The sequence below is a fragment of the Zootoca vivipara genome, chromosome 12 (assembly GCF_963506605.1).
Source record: "Zootoca vivipara chromosome 12, rZooViv1.1, whole genome shotgun sequence".
NCBI lineage: Eukaryota > Metazoa > Chordata > Lepidosauria > Squamata > Lacertidae > Zootoca > Zootoca vivipara.
In genome coordinates, this window is record NC_083287.1 from 33,507,310 (window position 1) to 33,535,159 (window position 27,850).

Sequence of the window (27,850 nt, forward strand, 5' to 3'; positions counted from 1 at the left end):
CTGTAATACATCAGTATTCCTGGATTTCTCCTATTCACCTCATTTTGAAGCAATTACTGGATTATGATGGTGATTGCTAATGCCACATTCACTTTATATCCTGAGTGGCTGTTCTCTTCCCCTTGTGCTTCAAATCCTTGTCAGTGTAAATGTCATGAGAACACACATGGCTATATGCATTTATGTTAGTGCAAAAGGACAGCAAAAAGCAAACTAAATCAACTCGGCAATGATTAGACATAATCTATATTTTTAACATAATGAATTTATTTGTTAGCATCATGATCTCCACATTATTTCTAAAGCAATATATATCTAAAAATAACTGTGCACTTAACTGGTGTGATACAAATAGGTGATTAAAATTTGTATATAAATTAACAAGAAAGAGGGAGCTGCCTAGAACAGCACTAGACAAGGTTTATTTTACAGATACTGAATCTTTCTTGAATTAATCCACAACTTTAACTGTTTTGATCCTCTTTAAGGCTCCACCACGAATGGAGAGCTTTCTCACTGCAAGATCTGTATCAGCTAGTGGCCCTCCAATCAATTCAGCAGGTGTACTTTCAACAGTTACTAAGCGACCAGATGCAACCTGGAAAAACAAAACACACTGCTCAGTATTCTGACAAAATGAAACAAGAGTTCTGTTTTAAAACAATTCCTTGGAAAGGAGACATTCTGAAATTCTCTTCTTTTAAAGCATATTTTGAAAGGAAATGTAAAAACTATTAGTCGACTTGTAATTGACTTTTCTCATTCATGCTTTTATTATTTGTTTTTCAAACATGCATTCTGAAACATACACCAGAAGCCTTAGGTTTGAAGTGTGTGTGTGTGTGTGTGTGTGTGTGTGTGTGTGTGTGTGTGTGTAATGAAAGAGATTGATCATAAATTCAAATCTTATTTCTGCTATCTATGCTTCCTGTCATACTTCTTCCTTAACCCCTTATTACTGCTGATCTCTAACAAATAAAAATATTTTATATGCTCTTTTCTCTAACACATAAGTTATTGAAGAGGCTGCTTGATACCACAGAGCTTACACTTACACCTCCATTAGCATGATAGAGCCATAGATTAACTATGCTGGTGAACTGATGTTTTGTTTGAAAAAGTGTTTCAGTATGATGAATATTATTGCACGCCACCCCCAATCTCCAAGCAGTGCGAGATTTCAGGGGTTTCAGGTGCTTACCCAGGGTTTGTGTTTTCTTTGGGAATGAGGCACAGCAGAGACTGTGGTGTCTTTATGAAAAATGGTTTACTTACACATATATACAACCCGAGCCTACAATGGAGGGGTTCACGGCATCAACACCCTCAAAGTGCCTTGCTTCCCCCCTAGCCACAGCCTTGGAGTCAACAGAAATTGAACATTGCTCTCAAACATTTCTCTGACCCCCTCTCCAGATTGCTGCTTTACTTCTAGGTCACATCGCCCACTTGCTGTCTCACGCAGAGCCCCTTTCTTATATTTTAGCACTTGCTGGATCCAGGGGTTAAGAAGGATTTCACATACAGCCTATTTCTTCCCTCTGCCCCCAAACTCATAAAAATATAGTGAAACACTTGCTGTAATAATAATAATAATAATAAAATTTCATCCTCAGAATTTTTAACCTTGGATATACATTTCTAACAGCCTACTTCCTCCCCACCAAATACACGGCACTACCCGCCAAAGAACAATAATCTGTCCCGAAAGGTACAAACAAACAACAAAATACAGCTTCCCTGCAGAAAAATAACAGACAAGTTAGCAAAGGCATTAGAACACGCATAATCAAAAACCAATTAATAAAACGCAATTACACTTTTAACCTTAGCTTAGTACGGTAACCGCTTATTCCTTTCAAGCAAGCTTCCAGTTCATAAGGATCTCTTCAAGCCTTCCTCCTCCTTGGGGCACACTCCTTGTTACAGTTCTGCATCCCAAAGCAGCTTACCCAGTCCCCAATCCTTGGCATACCCAAGTTAATGGGTTTTCAACATGTTTAAGCCAGGATGCAGGCCTCAGTACCAAAGCTGCATTACCCAAAGGCCTTGCACATCCTTTCCCTTGTGGTACTGCAGCACAAAGTGGTTTTCAAACACACACACAGTTTTCTGAACAATTCCTAAAAATCAATAAACAGCAATATAGCCTGGCTTAGATTTTTAACACTTTCTGGATCCAGGGGTTAGAAGGATCTTGCATACAGCCTACTTTTCCACCCCTAACTCATAACAATATAGAGGATACTTGCTCTGCTGGAAAGAAAACAAACATTTTGCATTCTTAGAATTTTCAACTTTAGATAATACTTTTGTAACATTTTATACTTTTGAAATTCATATTTAAGATTTGTAAGAATTTACTTACAGTTGTATTTAGGCCTTTAATGTCAGTTGGATGGAATTTTGCGTTGCAAGGTTTTACCTTTGTTCTAGAATTTTCTATGGCTTTTTCCTGAATCCTTTTCGCTTTCTATAAAAATTTCAAAAAGGGGTGAGGGATAAATGACATGGCAAAGTCAAATATCTCTTTTTACCGTCTTTTTAATTTTTAGCCTTAACACATTAATAGACTTACTATACAAATAGGGATGTTTCAGACTGTGTATCTTTCCAAGTATGGTGATGTAAAGTAATACAAAGAACTAGCAATTAACTAAGTATACAAGCAAGTACATTGTACATAAATGCCCCTTCCTTACAAGTGACTGAACAACCTCACACTGTCCAAAGAGAAACTGAAGGAATTACTTTGAACATATTTAAGACATCAGTTTAGCACATCTGCTTGTACAAACCTTCCTATTCTTAATTTTCAAGTTTAATCTATTTATCCTGAAAATATAAATTATACAAAATAGAAAAGAGGATCCACAATAAATATCTATTTAATAGCTTAAAATAAATATTAATTGGAGCTAAAATCATCCCAAATGCAGTATTCACAATATCCTTACCTTTAAAGTCTCATAATTTGATGTCCGGGCCAAGAAACTTTCCCAGGACTTACTGACCATTTCCTTTTGCTTATGGAGGGATTGAATCTAGGGCGTGAAAGAAATTAAGGAGGAAATTAAAACCTCTCATTCTTCAAAAGTGTCTTTAGTGGCACAGTTCAGATATGGAATCCTATTTTGTAGTTCAGAGCAGAGCTCTGGTCACTGTAGGCACCAATATCACTACACCTACAGTTTGTTTGCAATTAGCTCCCTCCCCAAAAGTGGAGTTACAGGTAGGTAGCCGTGTTGGTTTGACACAGTCAAAAAAAAATCCTTCCAGTAGCACCTTAGAGACCAACTAAGTTTGTCATAGGTACCTGGGTATCTATTGTCAGATACCTGGGTATCTGGGTATCTGAAGACGTGTGCATGCACACGAAAGTTCATACCTATGACAAACTTAGTTGGTCTCTAAGGTGCTATTGGAAGGATTTTTTATTTTTATCCCAAAAGTGGAGATTCTGAGTATAGACTCCATAGGGGAGACAATAATTTATTAGTTTTTAAAGAAAAAGCACTTCTTATAAATATGTGTTGAAAGGGAGTTTATTTCTTTTAAAAATGGTTCCCTCTCACATGCTGCTTCTTTGCTTACCTTGGCATAACTTTTTTCTTCTTCTCGAAGTTCCTGGTATTGTTGGCTTTCCAGCATTTCAGTCTGGAGCGAGATAACCATCTTTCCAACGTTTTCAAATGCTTCGGTAATAACCTGCAGTGCTTCATGGTCAGGAGTTACGGGTTTGATGTTTTCTTTTTTAAGTTCTGCATATATCTCACTCCAGATTTCACCTACCTTTATTAACAAAAGTGGTGCTTTTAAAAAGCTACATAATTTATCAATACCAAGGACAGCTAACTCTTTTTGGGCAAAGATCCAGAAAGAGCCACTTTTGACTCTCTGTTCAAGTATCTATATATTCATGAAGTTTAAAGAGGAAGCTAAGTGTAATCACAGGCAAAAGTCTGGCATTTTAAATTCTAACAATGTGTCTTGCATTGTGGCTGCAAAGGAGTACATGTGTAGTGCTTCAGATTATTAATTGTACTAGTTCTAACAAACAAAACCATAAATAACAAATCACATATTAAACAAGCGCTTACCTTGAAGTCAAGATATCTACGTATGATAGCAAGTGTAACAAAATCCTTGGCGGAGAGGCCAGGCAAATTTTCAAAGCCTAAAGTAAAGCATTAATAATTACTCTTAGAGAAATATTATTTCTGTATTGAGATTTACACTGTCACAAGGCAATTTCAAAGTGGACACGTTAGCAAAACTATGTGATCCTGCCAAGAATATTGGAAACTCCTGGCTTAGACAGCCATAATAGCTGGTTGACAAGGCGATACAGGATTTTTCTTTTCTTAGTTCTGCAGTTGCAGACGCAGATGAACTTGCCAAACTTGTCTTTAACTCTTGATTATTCATTCTTCTGTTTATGCATGCTGTCTTTGGTTAAATAACATAAATTGTTTTACTGTTGTTTTACTGTTTTATATCCACCCTCTTAGAAATTAAAGTATATGGAAGGGGTATTGTAAAATGCAGGAAATAAGTTCATGGCCTTTACCTAATTTACATATTACACAATAAATCTTTGCTCGCATGTTTTCAGCAACATCCATAACAGCAATAGTGGGCCAACTGGCAGGCATTGGAATAACTTCTTGCTTTCTTTGGAACTTGCCAACCAATGGCTTCTTTGTATCTGCAGAGGGAAAATTTCAGTGTTAGATTCCACTCATCATCAGATATTCAGTAATTATAATACTTTCACTGAAAGAGTGTACCGTACTTTTCTGTGTATAAGACCAGATTTTTTTCTTATGTGGGATTGTTTCATCACATGTCTGTATTTACATTCCAACTCTGTTGGAAGTCATGGGAGCAGAAGTTGTTTTTACACTGTTCCATTCTGTTGTATTTTTGTTTTCCCTTCTCTCCGAGGAAGAGAGAGAGGAGCCATGTTTTTCCTTTGTCCTGATTTGTATATAATAAAGTAGCTTAGTACTCACACCTTGAGCCTAGCTCTGCTGTTGTTGACTCTGCTAAGTCAATGTGTGCTCACATCCCAAGGCATGAGTCACGGAATCACGTTGGAGAAGAAGATTGATGGATCTCCCGAGTGGCACACAGAAGGGAGAGACAGGCTGGAACGTATATGTCGTTTGCCTGGGGGCCTGTCCTGCCTCCCGGCGACCCCCCGACAGGGTCGTCTTATACACGGATAGTGCAGAGGTGGGATGGGGGATTGGTTGCTGTCATGAGCAGATTTTCTGTGGCAATTGGGCAGGTGATTGGTGGCTGTGGCAAGGGCTGTTGTCGATTGGCTGTTGCTGCGGCAATTGGGCAGGCGATTGGCGGGTGCTGTTGGCGAGCAGGCAGCCGATTGGTGGGTGTGGTGACGTGCATGATTGCCATCATTGGTGTGGCGGGTGAGTGATTTTTTGCAATCCCCTCCGCAAAAAATCTCAACAACTCTGGGCAATCCTCCCCCCCCCAAAAAAATCTCAACAACTCTTGGCAATCTCCCCCCATTTTCTTAATTTTGTATCCCCAAAATAGGGGGCGTCTTATACGTTTCCGAGCACAGTTCAAAGTGTTGGTGCTGACCTTTAAAGCCCTAAACGGCCTTGGTCCAGTATAACTAAAGGAGCGTCTCCACCCCCATCGTTCTGCCCGGACACTGAGGTCCAGCTCCGAGGGCCTACTGGCGGTTCCCCCATTGCGAGAAGCCAAGTAGCAGGGAACCAGGCAGAGGGCCTTCTCAATGGTGGCACCTGCCCTGTGGAACGCCCTCCCATCAAATGTCAAAAAGGAAAACAGCTACCAGAGTTTTAGAAGACATCTGAAGGCAGCCCTGTTTAGGGAGGCTTTTAATGTTTAAAAAATTAGTGTATTTTAATGTTTCTGTTGGAAGCCATCCAGAGTGGCTGGGGAAACCCAGCCAGATGGGTGGGGTATAAATAATAAATTATTATTATTATTATTATTATTATTATTATTATTATTATTATTATTACATGGGGGCATGTTAAACACAAAAAATACGGTACTCTGTTATATGTCATTTAGGTATTATCTATTAAAATGTATTGAGACATGCAATTTTTTAAAATGAGTATATATATATAACAGTCTCCACTGACCTTCATTCCAAGGAAACCAAACACTGGGTAAGTGCTGGAAAACCCTGGAGTCTTTCACAGTTCAGATACAGGGGTAGCATAAAACAATATCAAACTTCAGGTGCATGACAATGTCTTTCTTATTCCAATATACATTTTATGCTACTGTTTGGGTTTCTGTTCAGTTTTATGGTGAGTTTTTATTGTTTTATCCTCTGTATGCTTTATTTTTATGTATGCTGTATAGAAATGTGAACACTTAAGAGATATATAAATACCACAGACAAACAACAAAATATTTCATATATAAGAGCCTCTATTCCTCAGAATTATTACCTGGCCCGCTTGACTTGACTGAGCCAAGCATTTTTTAAAATACAAAACGTATTGAAGAAATTCTTACAACTCTTCACATTTCTCCACAACAGCCCAAAAGCAACAATTGTTTGTAATAACTGGTTTTCAGACTACTCGATCCCTATTATGATGAGGGTGTTTATGTATATTTTTGTGAGTCAAAACTTGGCAATGGTGTTTGTTTTAATTCATGAATTATATCGAGGGCTTTCTGAGATGAATACTGGGCTTCAAATCTAGCACCATTAATTTGAATGGAGAATGAGAACAGAATACTGGTTAGGAAACAATGTTTACTATACTCTGTACTGACTTTATTACATTGTTTCACTTTTACTTATACAAAATGTTATTTTCCAAGAAACTGTTTATGTTTAGGGAAAATAAATTTAGTTTTTAAATAATATGTATAAAGAGTGGTATTGAGTGAAACAGATTTACCAAGCAAAGCTACCTCAATCAATCAATCAAACAAACAAACAAACAAACAAACTAACTAATAATAGATGCTCTGTGCAAATGCCATCTGGTGGTCAAACTAGTACTGTAGCAGAATAAAGTATTTTCAGTCATGACTGAACTAGGGTTCTGTTCTGTGTGACCAACGTATTTATTTATTTCGACCTCATAATATCTCCAACAATTAGCACAGGTCAAACCCCTGTCCTTTTGAAAAAATAGGATGTGCATCTTGACATAATTAAGTGTTTATACTAGAAGTAGCACCCAACCACAAAAGTATACCATTTTCCATCAGGGAGGAGAAAGCAATTAATCACCCATTCCTCTATGTTGCTGCTACGGTACAATCAATTTGGCATACCCCTCCCTGCATTTTTCTAGCAATGGCCCCCTCCCGACTGGATAACAACACTGGACTACACTGCAGGGTTGCCATGCACTATTGTGTCTCACACCACCACTCAGCAATATTAGCATAGCGATATTGGGCTACTTTGCTGAACCGATGTTACCCATGCTTTCTCAACAACAATACCCCCTTCCCCTTGTAATGCAGGTGTACTAATTTTATTTATATTTGCATTTGCAAATTTTTAAAACGGTTTTTTTTGCATTAAATTCTACATAAGATAAAAATTTACTCCTTTCTTTGCTGCTGCTTTTTTTTTTGCTTCTTAGTAAACATGCTTCTGTCTTATCATAGCTATGCTAAATCCTGAATTTCAAAATTATTTTCTCTGGGCAACAACCCCCTTATCTACTAGGGAAAGTAAAAACAAAAAGAAGCCCAATTTCAGAATGAACCAGAAAGCCCCTTCATCATAATGAAAAAAATAGTTTCTTCATTGTCCCAACCTAGAAAAATTATGGAGTGATACATACACCAAGAAAGACTCAAACACAGAGACGTACCTAGGGGTTGGCAAAACTGCCCCTGCTGGGGGTGCAGGCTGGGGGTGTGCGCAAAAATTGCGGTGCTGCTTGGTGCCCCTGGGCTGCCAGTTACTGGGCAGCCTGTTCTGTGGCCACCGTAACCTTGGAAATTAGTGCCTGCCCATTTTGCTTCGTAGTTTTTGTTCCACAAAGGCTAGAGATTTTTTTTTGTTTTTTGTTTGTTTTTAATGAAAGCTCAGAGTCTGGAAACCCTGCCAGCTCTGAGTATGGCACAGCTGCAGTCCCCTTACCCCGCTCTCCGTGTTCCTGCATATAATCACGCTTAGAAAAAAATCAGCTCTTCTTAAAACTTCAGTGATTCTCTTAAATTTACAACTACTATGATATTAAAATACTTGGCAATCTAATACTTACCAACAATTCTCCCAACTTCATCATGTTTCACTCCCATCTGAATCTCTTCTTCTCTCCATAACTTTATTAATAAATTGGCTGCTGTTTGGTCTTTTTTCCCTCGCCAGGTATTGATATGAGAAGCAGTTTTAGGGTTGTCACAAAATTCAACTAATATCCCAAGTATTAGATTGCAAACATTCTTTTGATTTAACTTTGCAGAAGAAAAACAAGGACATAATTTTAAATCAAATCCCTAATAAATTTTTATATATACCGTATAAAAAACTTTGAGCATTAAAACCCTGATCTAGTGGCCCAATGAATACACAGACATTCAAATGCACAGATGGATTCTCCCACACACTTCAATGTCAATGAATACTTTGAATGAATTGGAATTCATGCAAAGCTGGGTTGTGAAAGGAATAAGGCATCTCTTATTTACATATGTAGAGGAAATCCACAGAGCTTTGAACTGGAGCTCAGTTGTTAACACTAACTACCTATTTTTCCATTATAAAACCTGTAGATGCATGAAGCAAATATTTTAGAGGGCGGACTTTGCTGAAGTGTACAATATATGAGGATGGACAGAAAAATGTCTGAGCAATACTTGTTAAAAGTTGTATGGAATTATTAGGCTCTTTGTCTTTTCCAGTTCTGGGGATGTGATATTTTGAATGGAATCTGATTATCAGGTGCAGAATTTTAAATCCTGAAAATCTTTGTCCCCAGTTTAAATAAGTGAAATGCAAGTTTTCTGCTTTTCTCATTTTAGAAATATGTTTGAAAATGTAATCACTACAAAGGTCTGTTCAAACCCTCTGCATTTGTACTCCACATTGTGTTCATACTTGATTGTATTTTAAGGCTTCCACGTTCCTCCACCTGTGTAATCCTGCATTTTAGAGTGTGAGTCTGTAGGCAGGTCCTTCTTTTTTATCTAAGTACTGTACACTGCCTACTATAAGGGACGCGGGTGGCGCTGTGGGTTAAACCACAGAGCCTAGGGCTTGCCGATCAGAAGGTTGGCGGTTTGAATACCAATGATTGGGTGAGCTCCCGTTGCTCTGTCCCAGCTCCTGCCAACCTAGCAGTTCGAAAGCACGCCAAAGTGCAAGTAGATAAATAGGAACCGCTCCAGCGGGAAGGTAAGCAGTGTTTCCGTGTGCTGCTCTGGTTTGCCAGAAGTGGTTTAGTCATACTGGCCACATGACCCGGAAGCTGTACGCCTGCTCCCTTGGGCAATAAAGCGAGATGAGTGCCACAACCCCAGGGTCGTCTGCAATTGGACCTAATGGTCAGGGGTCCCTTTGCCTTTACCTTACACTGCCTACTATATTATACAGTACCCTTGATTTGTATCTCTTTTTAAGTAGGTGTTTCAGATTAAAGTATGCAAATTGAACATGTTTGTGCAAAATATGAGCATTTGAGGTTCTATTAATTTACTTCACTTCAAAGCATGTATTTCTTGGAGCAGATTTACTGTTTCCATAATTTGCATTATTTTGGTGCAGAGTATGAACAGACCCTAATGTTGTGCAATTTGTCATTCCCAAGACAGACAGATGCCAACAATTCCCTAAGGTCTGTTTCCTGAGGCAGTGGCTCCTAGTTGCTGTGCATGTACAGTGCAGACTTTCTTCATGTTTTGCTTCTTTGTAAATAAAACTGTGCCCATTTTCCATCTGTAACTACAGACTGCAAGGCACCACCTCTGTTATGGGAATAACACATTTTCATTTTCAGAGCAAAGAGTCATACTTGGCACATGGAAAAATTGTGTGTGCGCATTTAGAGTCTTTACTATAGCAGTGTAGATTGTGGTTGCATGAGCATCACAGACGCACATCAAGTATAGTCTGACAGGGAGCACAACAATGGACATATAGCTGAAACCTGATACTTCAGCAAGAGTTACAGGTGGTTTCCCAATAGATAGTACTCACAACAAGCAAATCCAGGAGAGTGAAGAGGCCTTCTCTTTCAATAAAATAGTCCTCTAAAATAGTACAGCCCATGACACAGCACCTTAAATGAAAATAATTTCGGTTCATTTAATCTCTTTTGCTTACTCTCAGAACACACATGGGATTTACACTAACACATTAAAAATGGGAAAATATCAAATTTGGGTGCTTCTATTTTACAGTGGTACCTTGGGTTACAGACGCTTCAGGTTACAGATGCTTCAGGTTACAGACTCCACTAACCTAGAAATAGTACCTCAGGTTAAGAACTTTGCTTCAGGATGAGAACAGAAATTGGGCTCTGGCGGTGCGGCGGCAGCAGGAGGCCCCATTAGCTAAAGTGGTACCTCAGGTTAAGAACAGTTTCAGGTTAAGAACGGACCTCCAGAATGAATTAAGTTCTTAACTAGAGGTACCACTGCATTACATTAATTTGAATGTAATGAATGTTATAAAAGGATATATGATACAAATTTCAAAACAGATAAAAAAACTTCAATCAAATCAAAGATATTGTGATAACATAAAAAGGACAACTCCTACCCCACCCTATTAAAGATCAACACCAAATGTAGGCTTGGGCATAGTTTAATCATGCCCTATAACCCCAATTAAGACCCAAATGTTAGGGTGAACAGAAACATCTTTGTCCGCCACTTAAAAATGGGTAATGATGGTGCCATGTGTATCTCTCTTGGGAGAGCATCCAGCCACCACTGAAAAGGCCCGTTCTCATGTTGCCACCTTCCACACCTCCCTCAGAAAGACTCAGTTGATGAATGCAGGGTCCACGTAGGTTCATATGGGGAAAGGTGGTCCCATGGTTGATGGTACCGAAAGCTGCTGAGAGCTTAGGGAGAATTAACAGGGTCACACTCATGCATCTCTCTCTCCCAACAGAGGTCATCATATAGGGTGACCAAAGCAGTTGCCACACTGTACAAATACCGGGCCTAATCCCCAAATGTAATGGATGAAAAAGTACACAGAACTTTACTGCTACATTTGGAAGGCAGCCTCATTGGGGTACTATGTAGTTTTATATTCAAGTATATTTCTTCCTTTATATAGAACTTACTTGATTTTTTTTTTTTTACATTTCAGTATACTCTTGACTGACAGATAATCAAAGATAATCCAAGAGATTAACAAAATGGATTAAAAAAAAGAAAAATGTAGTAGTCATTGTCAATTCATTAGCATTTCAACTCACAGAAACCAAAGATATTCAGAGAATGTAAAGTGTGCAGTTATAAGGAGACATAATCTTGTGGCACTGTGCATTTACATTACTCTTGCGATGCTGAAAATCCTCTTTACAGACAGTGGCGGAGCTTCATGCTCCAGCACCGGGGGGCAGAGAGCAGGTGGGGGCATGGTGCGCCACCTGCGGGGGTGTGGCGCCCAGTGTGAGCGGGGGGCAGCCGTGATGTCACCCTGCTGGGATCACGCTGCCGGGAGCGGTACGCTCCCCCTGCACTCCTCTTCCTCCGCCAGTGTTTACAGAAGGTCACAGTAAAAATAGCTGAACATACCATAAGCAGTCCAGAGCAGTAAAAAGCAGATGATTATGACCCAATCCACTATAGAATTTCTTTGATTCCATCTTCATAAAAGGAATAAGTGTATCTACTCCTTCCCATCCAAAGAGTTCCTGTTTGATATATATCAAAGCCATTTTAATCTAGAAAAACTGTACACATTCATAATAATTTACACTACACTTAATCATTATTATAACCATCACATTCATTCTCTGTAGTTTTCTATGATTGGAGAGACCCAGAGGCAAGCCATCTGTTATCATATGACATATGAAAAGCAGCCTACTTCTGCCAGTTTAGAACCCTCACTCAAGCATCCTGACGCTACCGAGGAAAGGAAGATTGAAGAGGCTTATCATTTTATTTTTTTTACCCTCTTAGGGAACAGAGGGTCCCAGCAAGATTAATTCTTGCCAAATGGAATAAGATGTATCTATGCAGTTGGCTAAGCCTTTGGATCTTCCAACTGGTTTTCAAAGTCCCTTCCACTCCAAACAGCTAGGGAAGGTTAACTACTTGTAACATTTTAAGATTTAAACAAGTAGGGACTAAGAGCACATGACCTATAGGCAGAAACCATAAGTACATAACTTCTTTTGCTTATACGTTATAATATTAGACTCCGATATTAGATTCCAAGATTTTAAAAACAACGAGAAAATACTAACCTTTCTATGAAGGTTATTTTCACAAAGAGTTGACAAGAGAAGTAAAACATCAGTCTGAATTTCTACCACAATGGCACTTTCTGGATAATTCTTTGTGGTATTCTTTAAGATACCTAGCAGAATAAATAAATGTATAATATCAATTTTACTCCTCCAGAAAAAATGTTTCACATAGTTTGGCCAAAATACGCAGAGTTACTTTAGGTACCGCTAAGGGCTCGTGTGTGTTGGTTTTTTTTAAGGTTAAAAGCCCTGTTACACACACAAATTCTTTGGATAATAGCTATAGTTCTTGATATGTATTTAAAATTGGCATCCTAGTGTATTACTGTGTACTGAACCCAATATACTGATTTGATCTTTCCTTTCATGTAAATTCAATCAGCAGGGTTGTGCTCTTAAAGTGAAAACAGAAAGAACACAGATGAAATGTCTGCTCAAAGAAAACATGCTCGATTTTCATGCTATGAATCTGCATTGCTATTCAGGAACTGGAGCCAATATGTGAAACCTGTGGGCAGTGCAATTCTGCATAATGTATTGAAAGGGTGGGGAAAAGGAAGATTGGTTATTAGAGATTAAAAAGTAAAGTTTCAATAGAGAGTAGAAATGAAAGCTGGAGAAGTTAAGTTCATCAATTCAGGCAAAAGGTAGCAAAGACTATTTAATATATACCTCACCTAACAGTTGATTAATTGCTCCCTGATCACAAAGATCAAAATTTACATCATCATCACAAAGGGACACAACAGGATTCAGTACTTTCAAGGTGTAGCGCATCTGTGCAAGCTTGGTGCCACGACCGCCAGTACCATGGAAGCTGTTACCTTGAGCAAAGAAAGGATCTGCAAACAAACAAAAACAAAGCATCTTCTTTTGCAATACAGTGTGTTTAGGCTATGGCAAGGTCTTTTGTGTAAATATGATTTGAAGAATATTGCAGACTTTAACACTGTACTTTGTTAACATAACATACATAACCAACCAGTGTCTGCAACATAAGACATTTCATGGTTGATCATCATAGATTTACTGAAAGACTTTCTCGTGGCTCCCTGGTGTTAATTTGTGCGGGGAAAAGAAATACAGTACTGAGAGAAAGGAATGTACTACACATGAGACCCAATTCAACTGCATAGTGACAGAGGGCATAAGGCAATGTCTGCACTTCCCCTAACATAATGAAGAATCTAAGTATACCAGTCCAGACTGTTTCCTGTTTCTTTCATAAGCATGTTGATCCTATACTTGTAAGCTGATTTACTACAGTTCCTACAACTGTGATAAGGTTTAATATTGATCCCTGGCATGTCAGGTCTCCCACTGGTCTTTGATAATAGAGTGAGAAATATTCAAAGAAAACTACATTTAAAAAAACTGTGCTTGTTTTATAGCCTGCCCAGTGTTGCAGTGTTCATGCAACTGCGGTTCAATGCAACAGTCAAATCTGTAATTTATTTGTTCAAGACTACTGATTTTCAGTTTTCTGTGACTGAATACAGGCAACGACTGATTAACATGCATCTGAAAGATGCATAATTGTGCATGTGCACACAGCACCAAACCTGGAAATGACAAAAAAGTCACAAAAAATGGTGGAATGGGGGTGGAGTGGGGGCTGGGAATGGAACCCTGCACAAAATGGTTGTTGACTGTAATTCAGCACCAGCGGTAGACACAACACTGAAAATAAATTAAAATATAAGATAAAAATATGCTTAAAGGCTTTGTTTAATTATAATAATAAGATTCTAGCTTATACAAATACATCCTGCATTGTTTCCAAAAGACACAAGCATGACTGCTGAATATATCTTGCACAGACTATAAAGCACTATGCCATGTACAAGGCCAACATTATGTAATAACTGAGAAAGCTATACTTTGCAAGGTGCCTTGATGTTACAAATCTGAGACCTCAGAGCACCTTGCACCTGATGTCATTGAGACATCAGATGATTTGCAGGTGGGAAGCTGTGCCCACCTGTCAAATTTGGTCCATGAGACTGATCCTAATATGGATCTGACTCATGGAATCAAAAAGCTTCTCCACTCCTCATCTAATTGGTACTGAGCTTCATGGTCACCATGTCCTTGGCAATCCTGAAAACAATTCCTCACCTACAGAATAGTGAGGACTTACAATACTTTCATATGTGAAATTAGGAAATGGATTCTCTAAGCTTCTTGCTTCTCTAAGTACAGGCATTAAGCATAATAAGTGATATGTTTTAAGTACAGTAGTTCTATCCCACCTACTCACCATTGCCCATGCACCATTCAAGAAACATGAGAAGGCGAGTATTTCCTTTGCACGTCATGTAGTCATCTACCAACAAGGGAGCCATTGTAGCTAAGGTTGCAATTGCAAGGAGCTGTAACTCTTCATACTGGGCAGCAGACATGTCAACCACTCCTGGCTTTTCATTTGGTTTTAAATAATGAAACAAAGCCAATATAACTTTACCCTCTTGTAGCAGCTAAACAATGGAAGGAGATATGATATAAAACGTCACTGAAAAAGTAAAAAATAAATCTATAGAAGTGAAGCAAAATGTTCCACTTTTATAGAACTTGTACTTAATGTTTCTGTTCTGAGGTGCCACTGGTAAGACCAATGGTCATCCTATTGTTATGTCATAGCAAGTGCCTGGCAAGAATGTGTTCCATTTAAAAAGCAATCTAAAAATTGTCAGAAAACCGTCCACTCGGTTTCTGTAATAGGCTGAACTTGGAAGTCTGATTTATATACGTATTGTCATAGCACTTTCAGATTTGCTTGTGCACATTCTTCTAAGTATAGCTTAGCCTCACAGCATATTTCAAATAAAAATTGTATTGTAGTGAGAAAACAGTACAGTAGTAAGTTTCAAGTTACACACTGGCGTATAATATTTATGTATTTCATAAAAGTATATACCACTGGATTGTAGAAAAAAACTGTGTAAACACAGCTAATTAAAATGATTCATGACTAAATAATCACATATATCTTACCTGTACGATACATAAATCTTTCGCTAGTACAGTAAGCATGTTAAGCAGTAACTTTTTCAACTCAAAATCTTCGTAACAGTAAGTCAGCCTGAGGTTCTTTACCAAAGGATTATGACTTTTTACTGTGAATGAAACAAAAAGATTCTTGGTAAACTAATTAACTGTTTACTGATAAACTGAAGTATCAATTACTAAAAAGTTATACTGCTTACCTTCAAAATAAGTGGCAAACAATATTAACAGCTTGGCAAACCCTGTTTCCTAAAAAATACACACAAGTTACAGTGGGGGGGGGGGGTGAAACAGTGTAAGTGTTACTACATTCATGTAAGTAGGGTACACAAATAATAAAAATAACAAATGGTAGATTACTTTTAGCTTTACTAGAAAATACTAAACCTGGTAGGGGTTTTAGTGTAGTTTTTCACAAATAACTGGACTTATGAATTGCCCAAGTAATTGAAAGGCAGTTGAAAATGGTTAAGTACCAAGATCCTATGTCAGAAGACAGGACATAAAATCTTATGAGATTAGGAGATGAGAAATGGCCCCACTCACAAGGCATATCTTAATTTCCTGGAACAGAGACTATGTTTGTACAGACAACCTTATGGACAGAGACCAATTAACAAAGAAAGCAGAAGACTGAAGAAGAGAAAGAGATACCCCCAGGAGCCCTAAAATAACTAAGCAACACACAAGTCATGTTAAGAAACACCCCAGAGGACATTGCCAACTACAAAATCCTAAGAAACATCTTTTTGAAAGACAACTGAGTAACACAGTACATTTCAAGGAAGGGGATTTGTTTCTATATTTGACATGCTGACACAAACGCACTAGCAGACCACAATAATACAATCATTTCTTTTAAAAGTCCTTTCAAAATACCAGCATAAAATGGGCCTACAAAACTCAAAATTGTGTACTGTATAGTATACATACAATCATTGGTGCTCCTGGGTTCTGAGCCACAAGGGTGGCGATCACCAAAATGTCATTTCTTAGCTGACGATCATAATGGCGGGAACCATGTATAAGTAAGTTCGTAAATGCTTCTTTCAGAGCACTAATAAAAAGGTGATATTCTGTATTTTAATTTATGCACTCTCTATCTCTAATCAAATATATATGATATAATCAAATATATATATTTATAATCAAAATCTGAAATCCCACTCTTTTCTTCACTTTTAATTTACACTTCATATTTAAGTTATTTTGAAGTATGTATTACATTACCAAACTCTTAAACTGCAAAATAGAGGATCAGATTTTTGCTCAGTGTGCAGTAAGATGGGACTGTTGATAAAAATTAGGTGTACAAAAGATGCTCATTGCAGGTTTTTAAGCAGAGATTGGATAGCCATCTGTCATGGATACTTTAGTTGAGATTCCTGCATTGCAGGAGGTTGGGCTAGATGTTTCTCAGGGTCCCTTCCAACTCGACAATTGTATGAAAAGAAAAACCCTGCTAGGTAATACTGAAGAATTATCTAGTCTGGTCCAACAACCTGTATCACAACGGTCAGCTAGATGTTTCTAGGAAGCCTAGTGGAAGAGCATGTGGAAGAACAGTTCTATTCAGCCACTGAGCCCCAGCAGCTGATATTCAGAGGCATACTAGCCCTCATTTTGTGATTAACCACTGACATTGAATTCAACCAATCCACTCTTACAGCCACCAAATTCACTGGCCATCATCCTATTTTGTAGCAGCAAATTCCCTGCATTGACTATTAATTGCAACACAGTGACATACATATCTACAAAATAAAAAAATCCTTCCAGTAGCACATTAGAGACCAACTAATTTGTCATTGGTATGAGCTTTCGTGTGCATGCACACTTCTTCAGATACCTCTTCAGCATGCATACAAAAGCTCATACCAATGACAAACTTAGTTGGTCTCTAAGGTGCTACTGGAAGGTGCTTCTACGTCAGACCAACACAGCTGCCTACCTGTAAATACAAGTCTACAGTACAGATGGTGTTTTATTATGATGATGGGGATGACAACACTCACCTATTTATTATAACTTTGGAAGATTATCCATACTAGGTATTAGTGAAAATATGTTCCTTCTTTCTTTTTAAAAATACAAGCTAAAAATCCTTAACACTTTACAATTTATGAACTAGTTATTAGAATAGTATCTGAGATTATATATGCTATGTCAGTGCACTTAACTTTACACATTCCAAATTACTGAGCTGCTCAATAATTTCTTCCTTAGAGGTTTTTTCTAATAAATTCCAGAGGATTTCTGAGGAACGGAATAGCAGCTGTCCAGAAGGGTCAGCATCATTAAGATGAGAACATAATCTTCTTGGTGCTTGAGCTTTCATCATAAGTTTACAATTTGTCTCTGGAATAGAAAAGGATCAATAATTAGGTTTGTCATATTGTAATGTTTTATGAAATAGAAAAGCAAAATAAGATAAGATTATATTTTAAATAAATTATACTAACCAGAAATAGAAAGATGTTGCAGTGTTTTAATTATCCATAATTTCTCTTGAAGTTGATTTTCAACTAATGTCAGTGCCAGGACTAAAGTTTCTGCTAAACCTCCTGCTTCCACCATCTGCCTTTTATAGTTTTCACTTACAGGTTGGTAAACTGGAGAAACAATAGTTTAAAGAAGTCTGTCATATTATGCAAATCTTATTTATGTAAAGCAAACAAAGGACGATGTGGACATGTAATATTTTGTTATGGAAAGATTCAGAAATGCCCTACTCCTAATAACTAAATAATTTTCCAAACATATTATTATGTTACATCTGGCCAGAATCCTGTGACTGATGCCCCACTTAATTAAATGCTATCGGAATAGGAGGGAACATGGAAACACAACAGTAATTTACAACTATTTGACCATGGTTGGAAAATTGTCAAAATGAAAAAAGTGTCTCTGTGTAAGTAAAACCTAAAATTAATACAACATATTATTAATTAATACAGCACATGATCTCATAAAAGGATCATGAATATCATCAAGCACATTGAGTTAAAGTATTCTTTTCTATGAATAAGAGCAAACTTGGGGTGGGGCATATCTAACTGCTGAAGTTGCTTCCAGTCTAAGCAGGTGCTAGAATCAGGAGATGCCATCCTGTATCTCAGCTGTATCACCCATTGAGACCATATGAATAAGCTTGAAAATATGAATCTACCAACCAAACACAGCATCCAGCTGGAATGCATGCTTGATCAGGAAATAGATACTTGAATGTAACAATGCTAGACTAGATGCTAAGAGCATATATGGCGAATTTAGACCTTTGCCCAGGACGATCATGTTTTCACATGCATCTCCCTTTATCACACTCATAATGTGTGCAAGGGTATTCCCAGAAGCTACTGAAGGAATAGTGGCTTGAAACCATTTCCCTTAAAAGGGGGGAGAGGGATGATATGATTCTGCACTGTGTACATATAGACCTCACTGTGGAGAACTTGTGTGCTTTAAAACAAGTTAGGTGCAACTCTTCCACCATGCTTTTGCTCGCTCCTCCACAGATAGAGCATCTTTTGTCTGTCTGATCTAGGCCTATGATAAATTAAATGACTATCATACCAATCCAAACCCAAGATCTGCCGTGATGAGTGAGTTTTTCAGGCTTTTCGGGCTCAGCCCCTATAATGCCATCATCTTGGATCAACCAAGGCTCTGCTAGCTCAACTGCTGAAACTGAAGTTGGCAAAGCTTCCATGGACGTTCTGGAGTTCTGATAGGGCAAGCACAGACCTATACCTATTCCAAACCTCCTTCAACTTAGTCATGTGACCACACAACTCAGAAGAACTTACACTGGCAAAAAGGGTGATGTTAAGTCAAACTCTATATCAAGGCTTGTTTTTCTTCTCCCAGGCTCAACAGACAGTATAGTTCCACTCCTGAAGACAGTTTGGAATAGAAGTAACTTATGCTACTTTAGTTTAAGCCAGTGTAGGCTTGCTGGCTTCCTATACTTAGGATAGCACCGTTAAGCTGTAATTCTGTGCACCCTTATGTAGAAGCCCTATTCAATAGAATAGAACTTACTTATAAGTAAGCACTCATATGATTGCACTGCACACATCATTAAGCAGTTAATACAAATATATAAAAATAAAAAGAGTACCTTCATACTCTTTCTTTGGTGGTTCAGTGTGGTAAAAGCTAATTACACACTTACATATTTGTATCCTTACTTGAGAATATGGCACTCTCATTAAGTAACCTGGGGAAATGGAGAGAATGTGATAATTGTGTAGTGGGAATGCAAGGTTCTGGAAAACAACCAACAGTCAATTAATAAGAGTCTTAGGATATGAGAACCCATTAGACCCAACTTTTACTGAAATACATGGATGATTCAGTGAGACAGGAGCACAAAGAACTAGTCTCATTATAGTAACAACCTCTAAAATGTTATATGCAGGAAAACTGAAATTATTTATGACAAAGTTTATTAAAGAATAGATAGATAAAACATGGGATTTTGCCTCATGGCTAAATTATATTTAAAAAACTAAGGAAGGCAATTTTGAGGTAAACAGGATCCCTTTTATAGAATTCAGTAAGAAAAACTGGTTACTAATAATATTTAATAATGGCTTTAAAATATTTTGAAACATAGTATCTTGGTATATTGGTTAATATACAGTATATGTTTATAGTTTTGTTTATCTGGTTTGCTCAAAACTATTTTTTTTAATTTTGTTTCTCTACTTTCCTAGCCCTCCTACACCAAAGTCTACATTAAGTAAGTCATGTACCAAAAATCAGCACCCCACACTGCAGTAAAGAGAGAGGGATTAATTTATGTGAAATACATGAGAATAATATAAGAAAACCACATAAAATATATTTCATATTATACAAAAGATATCTAGTGAAGTTTGAGACACATGACCTACAAGCCAAGGCAATGCTATACTATACAGTATGTGCTTAAGCAGACTGTATTGAAGGAGATAAACAAGCATAATTTGATGGAAACACATAGGTAACAACCCTAAACAGATGCAAATTCCACTCCCAAGTAAGTTTAAGATTACAACCACAGGATGGTGGAAATATGTAACTGATAAAACTTATGCCGTTTAAATTCTTCATGGTTCTTAGGTTTGGAATAACCTATATAGCACAAGCAATTTTACAGAGCATCAGGTAACTTCTGGCCCATATAGACATGTCTAAAAAGGTGTGTGTGTGTACAATCTAAAATTACCCAAATTTGCAATTGATTCTTGAACTTCTTTGGTGTAGTTTATTTCATCAGATAACTTCTTTTTGTAAAATGGTAACCTGCAATATTTAAACAAGACAGTTATTACAATAGTACTGAATTACCATGGAAAACTAAAGGTGATTCCTTTTCATGATATTGATATATGTTCTGTACACCAACATTTTCATAAGAAGAGTAAGTGAACAACATTTGTTTTTTTACCAGGATCAGCTTGTCATTTACAGCTATTCTGATCTTATTTTAATATTTATAGCTGTTCTAGGAAAATACTTAAGTGTTACTAGCTGATATAAAACAAAAATCCAAAAGTAAAACTATAAACTGCAAGAGGAAGTCATTATACTAATATCTGGCTGCAGAAATGGAGCGGGAGGCAGCAGGGCCCACCACAGCAGACCGGCTGCATTCATCTCCTCCCCTCTGCGGCAGTTGGCTGGTCTCATTGGCTACAACAGTAGGACAGATATGAACAGATATGATGCAGGGCCCTCAATTCTTCAGAGAGACCAGCTCCTTTTGGCTCCTCCTCTTCCTGAATTTTTTCTATTTAAGCTGGTCATTATAATAACTTTGTAACTTCAATACTGGTATCTGAGTTTATTCATTCCTCTTCCATTTCCATCTTTCCCCTTTTATGCTATGTATTTTAGTGGGCAGTCCCTGTGGGCAGGGACTGTCTTGTTTGTTACTGATTATATGTCAGCTGTTTTGTGAGCATTTCTCGCTAAAGAACAGGGTAAAAATGATTTAAGTAAATAATCTAGTATAATATAAATCACATGCTCAGGCAGGATGAAAGAAGAGGAATTTAATTGTACTTGATGAGACACTTATTTCTATTCCATGTATTTTGCTTACGTTCTAGAATATTCACACAATAATAATCATTATTGTAAAGATGATTCAGTCATGCTCCAGAATACTCACAATAATGAAAAAAACAATGTGTCTGATTGTTTAAAGTGAGGCTGGTTTGTTCATAAGTGATATAGGCTGCAATCCTAATCACACTTACCTGGAAGAAAGCCCTATTAATATAATGGAATCTACTTCTAAGTAAAAATGCATAGGATTGTGCTATAATTGACTTCAATAATAGCTCTTCATAAAAGGCCACTGGCTTTGGGAATCTCCTCAAGGTCCAACTTTATAATATTTCTATCTTGAGTGCTGGTTTGCACATACACTAAGTCAGTCTCTGGTGTGTTTCCTCCTGGTGGGGTAAAGACAGGAGCTGGAGAGGAGCAAAATGGGTACTAATGAGTAGCATACACCCAGCATGCAGCTTGCTGATGTTAAACCATGGTTTAATATTATGTGCAAACCAGCTGTAAATGTGTTAAGTAAGGTTACTAAATCTGAAGTGTCTGGCCAACCAGGTTCCTAGAAGCTTGAGGCTAGTGTGACTCAAATTTGTTTCTAGTTCTGTGCAGGATAGCTCTTAAAACATATGATGTTTACATCTCTTAAATACATTAAAATCACCAAGGGTTATTTCCCAACAGTAAAACACACTTAATGGTACCATCTCCTGGTGATAATGTTCCCTGTACAATAAACTGACCTGTGGGCAATAAGAGACCTGTCAGAAACTGGTTTCCCTGTATCTAAGGTATAAATGTAATGAATTCCTAGTGCTGCAATTGCTTCTTTTCCAGAATGTGTGACAATAGAAATAAGATTTGGAAAAACTGGTACATAAAAAAGAACAGAGATGGCAAATGAACAGATGAACAAACACCTGTTAATGCCAGTAGAAACATATAAATAAAAACCTGCATTAAATAAAGAATGAAATACATACCCATATAATTTAAGAATTTCACATGTTGGTTCTAGGAAAACATTGTGGAGTGGAATTCTTTCAGCACATAGATTTATAATTTTAGATATTTGCGTTAAATCATTAAGAAGCTTGTAATTATCAGGAATCAAGGAAAATTATGTATAATAACCTCTTTAAATAATAAAATGGATAAGTAAACCTTCAAATGTCAGCTGTTAAATTAGATACAAGTTTAAGGAGGCAGTGTGCCAGATTTCTAACAGTGAAGAGGATACATAAGTCCTGCAGAGCTAATTTTTCCACAGTTCTAAGAGCAGCTTTCTAAATGAATAAACTGTTTCTAGAAACTTAATTAGATTAATTGATGAGGCACCCCATCCTTAAAAAAAAATATTTACACCCAAACTAAATACACATGTGCGGTCTGTGTCTGCGACAGGGTTTCCTGTTGCTATGAGGAGACTAGACTCAAGTGGGGCTATGGGTTACAAATCCCAGAGAAATCACAGGAATGTAAAGTTATATATCTAACTTTTATGATCTGACAGGTATTTATTTCAGGTAACAAAAGCACGTTTTTTATTTGCTTTGAATAGCGCACATTATGGAAGCATGAAAATGAGATTATCTTCTTCAATATAACATTGACTACACAGATCTATCTGTAAATTATTCATTATGTCAACTGTACAAGTGACCCAAACAAAGGTTTAGAGCAACAAGACTTTAGGGGCATTAATGAAGCTGTGTATGATCTTTTGCAGAGAATGGTGGGATCCGATAGTTGCATTCTTTGCAACACTGCAAAGTATCCTTCCCAGTATTCTGTGTAAAGTATCCTTCTTAGATCATGTGACAAAATGGCTTAGCTTGAAAGAGCAATACAGTAGTACCTCAGGTTAAGAACTTAATTCGTTCTGGAGGCAGGGGCGTAGGAAGATAGGGGCGGTGGGGGCGGGCTGCCCCAAGCAGCGGGCTGCAAGGGGTGTCATTGCGGGTGCCTGCCCCACCCCCAAAACGCGCACCCTGCCCCTGGAACGCATGTTCCGCCCCTCCAGAATGTGTGCCCCGCCCCCAGAACGGGCACCAGTCCCGCCCCCGGTGCCAGAGCATGAAGCTCCGCCACTGTCTGGAGGTCCGTTCTTAACCTGAAACTGTTCTTAACCTGAGGTACCACTTTAGCTAATTTGGCCTCCCGCTGCCGCCACCGCGCGATTTCTGTTCTCATCCTGAAGCAAAGTTCTTAACCCGAGGTACTATTTCTGGGTTAGCGGAGTCTGTAACCTTAAGCGTTTGCACTGTAAAATGATTATTATCTATTGTTTGCCAATCTTTTCATATTCAGTAATTCCAGCATATTTGGCACTAGCCCAGCAGAAGCCATTGCATCCACACCATAATTCATATTATCCCACATTCAGGCATATCAGCCTTCTTATACCGACATTCTTTATATCAATATAAGTGGCCTGTTTATGTATTATTTTGTGATAAATTGTAGCAAGTAATTATTGATCTAGATTTTAATTATTCTATCTTCCAAGAAACATGGCATGTAATAACATTTCATGAACAAAAACAAATGGAATACAGTGGTACCTCGGGTTACAAACACCTCGGGTTACAGACTCCGCTAATCCGGAAGTAGTACCTTGGGTTAAGAACTTTACCTCAGGATGGGAACAGAAATTGCACGGCGGCAGTGAGAGACCCCATTAGCTAAAGTGGTACCTCAGCTTAAGAACGGTTTCAGGTTAAGAACGGACCTCCAGAATGAATTAAGTTCGTAACCAGAGGTACCACTGTATAGATTATATTAAAAAATAAACTGCTGCAGTTATTCCTGACTTCTTTTCACTTGCTGCCCAAAGTACGCCACAGATATGCAATCTTCTATTAGAGCAGTAAAATTAAGTGCTCATCTATCTGACATGAAGCAATCTATAAATTAACTTAACTGGAACAAAAATTATTTTGTGTTTTCTTCTTCATTCTTTTGCCTTCCTTTTTTCTTCCAACAAAGCAGCAAAAAAGATACAAGCCCATATTCATAGTGTTTTGCAACCTTCTTCAGTGCTTCAAGCTGATCTTCCAAATTACTCTTAGAAAACAGGATGGGAAAGAGCAGTAAATGAGTGTGAACAATGCTTAAAGTGTTTTGCACAAACATTCTACGCTACAGAGCACAGAACCACCAGGAGTCATGTGTTCAGTACTGCATTTTAAGTAAGTTACTTAGATTTCATATTTACTGGTTTTTTAGGAACCTTATTTTATGTCACCTAGAGAATATGCAGTTAACCTAAAATAAATAATGAAGGCATTGATCAAGGTCTATACGATTTTAAGCACAATTAATGGGAAGAGAATAGTCCAGCCAAAGTTAAGCACTTTCAAGTTTTGAAACAAATGGAAATTGTTTTGAAACAAATGGAAATCCAAATAAACTTATTTCAAATGTAGAATTTATTTAATGCTTTGGTCATACTTACTAATTCTGTTTCTTCAAGCAGTTTGACAACATGATTAAGATTCATGGATTTCAAGTTGTTATCCTAAAAAGATTTATTTAATCAATATTTAAATGATTAATAATTGCTAAGCATATAGCACATGTCTCATTCTATTTTCATTTTTCTCGCCTCCTAGTTGTTCTTTCACTTCCAGCTATGGTTGTATATATTTCACAATTCTGTACAAATACAGGGTGATTCATAATGAAATATACAGTTTTCAGATGCTGTAAGACAGTAACAGGTGATAACATGGACATGAGGTAGAAGTACTCACAAAGTATGTGTTCCGCTGCTGAGGGAAGTGACAGTACGCGATAGTGTGCATGTCACATGACTAGTCAGGCAAAATGGCTGCGTCTGCAGTGGAGAAGGTGTTTTGTGTTCTTCAATTGAGTAAAATGGAATCTGTAACTGTTGTGCAACGGCATTTTCGATCATGATTCGGAAAAAAAACCTCCAAGCAAAAAATGTATCTATGATTGGCATAAAAAAATTGAAACTACGGGCTGCTTGTGCAAACTTAGAAGTCCTGGACGACCGTGTGTATCGGAAGAAGTCGTCAATAGTGTTTGCACCACCATTCAATAGGAAAATCAATGCGTAGGGTGAGTCGCATTTGGGCAGAAATGGATTACCGGTTCAATGTGTGTCGTGTGATAAAGGCTGCATACATAGAACATCTGTGACTGTTTCTAAAAAAACTTTAAACATTCCCCTACAATTCTGTTACAGGTAACATAAGATATATTACATTCTTCTTTTTTATAGTGCGTTGAAACTGTATACTTCATTATGAATCACCCTGTACAATGTAATCAAATGAATTAGCACTGGGTGCAAAATTCAGCATCCTTAGGCAGAATCTCTGGCTTTCTAATGTAAATGTCTGGATAAAGACCTTTAAGGGTCCCTCCAGTATCTAGTTTAGGAGGTGAGGCCCAAGCAGGAGGCAGGGCTAGAAGCAGAGTGAGAAAGTATCTAAAGGAGACAAAACCTCTGGTGGTACATAGTTCTAATCATTGTTCAAATTCTTTGACCTGCTCATCATTAAACACAGAACATTACAATAAATGTGTTGGTGAAAATGTCAGAAGTATGGGGACTAACTAGGATTTGCAATGGTAGGTGGGGTGGGGCAGGAATATTTTGCCGAATGTGGGGCTTGAACCCACAACCCTGAGATTAAGAGTCTCGTGCTCTACTTAACTGAGCTATCCCAGTCTCTAATGTTTTGGAGCAGAAATTAAAACAGCATAAACATCAGTTAAAACCTTCCTACTTATGAAAAATGCTTATAGCAGCTGAGCCAAATTTTAATAGGCTGAAAAGTCAAATACATACAATTAAGCAGACACCCAGAATTTTCAATGAAGAATTTCGATTTTAATATAACATACTTCAACAAACAAGTGGAGCAAATACATCTCGGCCAGGTATCTTATTTAATGCCTTTCTTACTAGCTCCTTACCCTGGTGCCAGGATATATGGCAGTGAGGCCTTGATTAGTCAGCCCCTTTGCCTTAGGAACATTGAATTCCTATCCCTGAAGGTGATTCATAGCCTAATAATGGGTGGAGGGGGGACATTTTAATGTCTTTCTGGTACATCACTATTAACACTCTTTGTCATTTGCATCATTCTGAAGCATGTTCCTGCTGATGAAGGTCACACTAATCCAAACAGGCATATGAATGACAATTTAATAGATATTCATAAAAGCCTGGTGGCTCAAAATACTAATAGTGGTAATTTCCAAATGCTTTACAGTTCACACTAGCCTCATTCCTCCCAACAAACAAATCAAGAGCCCGGTTTCAGGGTTGGACTAGATGGCCCTTGGGGTTCCTTCCAAGAGTATAATTCTATCACATTCTTGGCGGGAGCAAGGGAAGCTACATGTCCTGGGAAGGAAACAGCACTATAGGGTGTTACAGAAGAGAAAGTGGAGGGTGGAGCAAACAAGGCTAAACAGAAGAACAAGTTAATTGCATTGGAACAAGTCAATTGCATTGGTTCCCGATCTGTTCCAACTATCCAAGTCCAAATTCAAAGTGCCGTTTTTGACCATCCGTGGCTTGACGCCAGGGTATCTAACTAGCTGCTTGGAGCAGGAGATGCCCTTCTTCTTTACTGAGCAAGTAAATAAAAAAATATGCGTACAATAATCTTCCTCCGCTTCGATTCTCCACCCCTCCCCCGCCACTCCTGCACCCTGTGATGTCGCATTCTAGATTGCAAGCCCCTAGGGGCAGAGCCCTTGACGTCGACCCTTCAGCCTGTAAGCCCGCCCTTTTAGATTTTAAGGCGCATGAACGTTGAGGGTGCAGCCATTAAAAATAAAAATAAAAAATGCCATTGGTTCTGAGAGGGGAGGAGCCTCGGAATCCCCTCCATCCGAGACTCTCCGAGGCAGGAGGAGGCCGAGCTCACCGGCGGAGCCCCCGGATTCCTTGAAGGACTTTCGCGGGGAAGACGGCGCCGGCTGCTGGGCTTCGGGGTAGGGCGGCCTCCCGGTCTCTCTCCCTTCACTCACCTGCTGCCCGAGGCTGCTGCTGAGCTGGCTTTCCGAAGGGCGCAGTTGCCTGGAGGACGAGGAAGGCGACCTCCCCGTCTCGGCGAAGGAAGGGACTCGGAGAAGGCTCGGAGAAGGCTCGGGCCTGGCTGTGGAAGACATGGCGTCCCACGACGCCCCCTCGGGCTCTGCGGAGCTCAAGCCTCAGGCGCAGGTGCCGCCGGGCGCCGCTTCCACCGAGACGGTGCCAGAGCCGACGACGACAACACAAGCCGGGCGCGGTTGCTATGGGAGCGGGAGAAGCCAGCGAAGGGAGGAGGAGGAGGGAGAGATGTTGAGCTCCTAAGTTAGGGGAGGGAGGGAGGGAGGCC

The 27,850-nt window shown here is 38.5% G+C and overlaps 1 protein-coding gene across 1 annotated transcript; it reads right to left on the minus strand.

Moving 5' to 3' along the window:
- Positions 1 to 27,850, minus strand: CFAP69 (cilia and flagella associated protein 69). The gene is made up of 23 exons (XM_035130000.2): positions 27,501 to 27,850; positions 24,943 to 25,005; positions 24,489 to 24,551; positions 22,469 to 22,578; positions 20,644 to 20,720; positions 19,552 to 19,650; positions 17,894 to 18,043; positions 17,612 to 17,789; positions 16,365 to 16,488; positions 15,632 to 15,680; positions 15,420 to 15,541; positions 14,686 to 14,902; positions 13,103 to 13,267; positions 12,423 to 12,535; positions 11,746 to 11,864; positions 10,190 to 10,271; positions 8,256 to 8,448; positions 4,571 to 4,708; positions 4,101 to 4,177; positions 3,595 to 3,792; positions 2,958 to 3,044; positions 2,369 to 2,473; positions 1 to 598 (listed from the first exon to the last, which is right to left on the minus strand). The coding sequence occupies exons 1-23, from the start codon at positions 27,639 to 27,641 to the stop codon at positions 452 to 454; spliced, it is 2,817 nt and encodes a 938-aa protein (XP_034985891.2). The 5' UTR covers positions 27,642 to 27,850; the 3' UTR covers positions 1 to 451.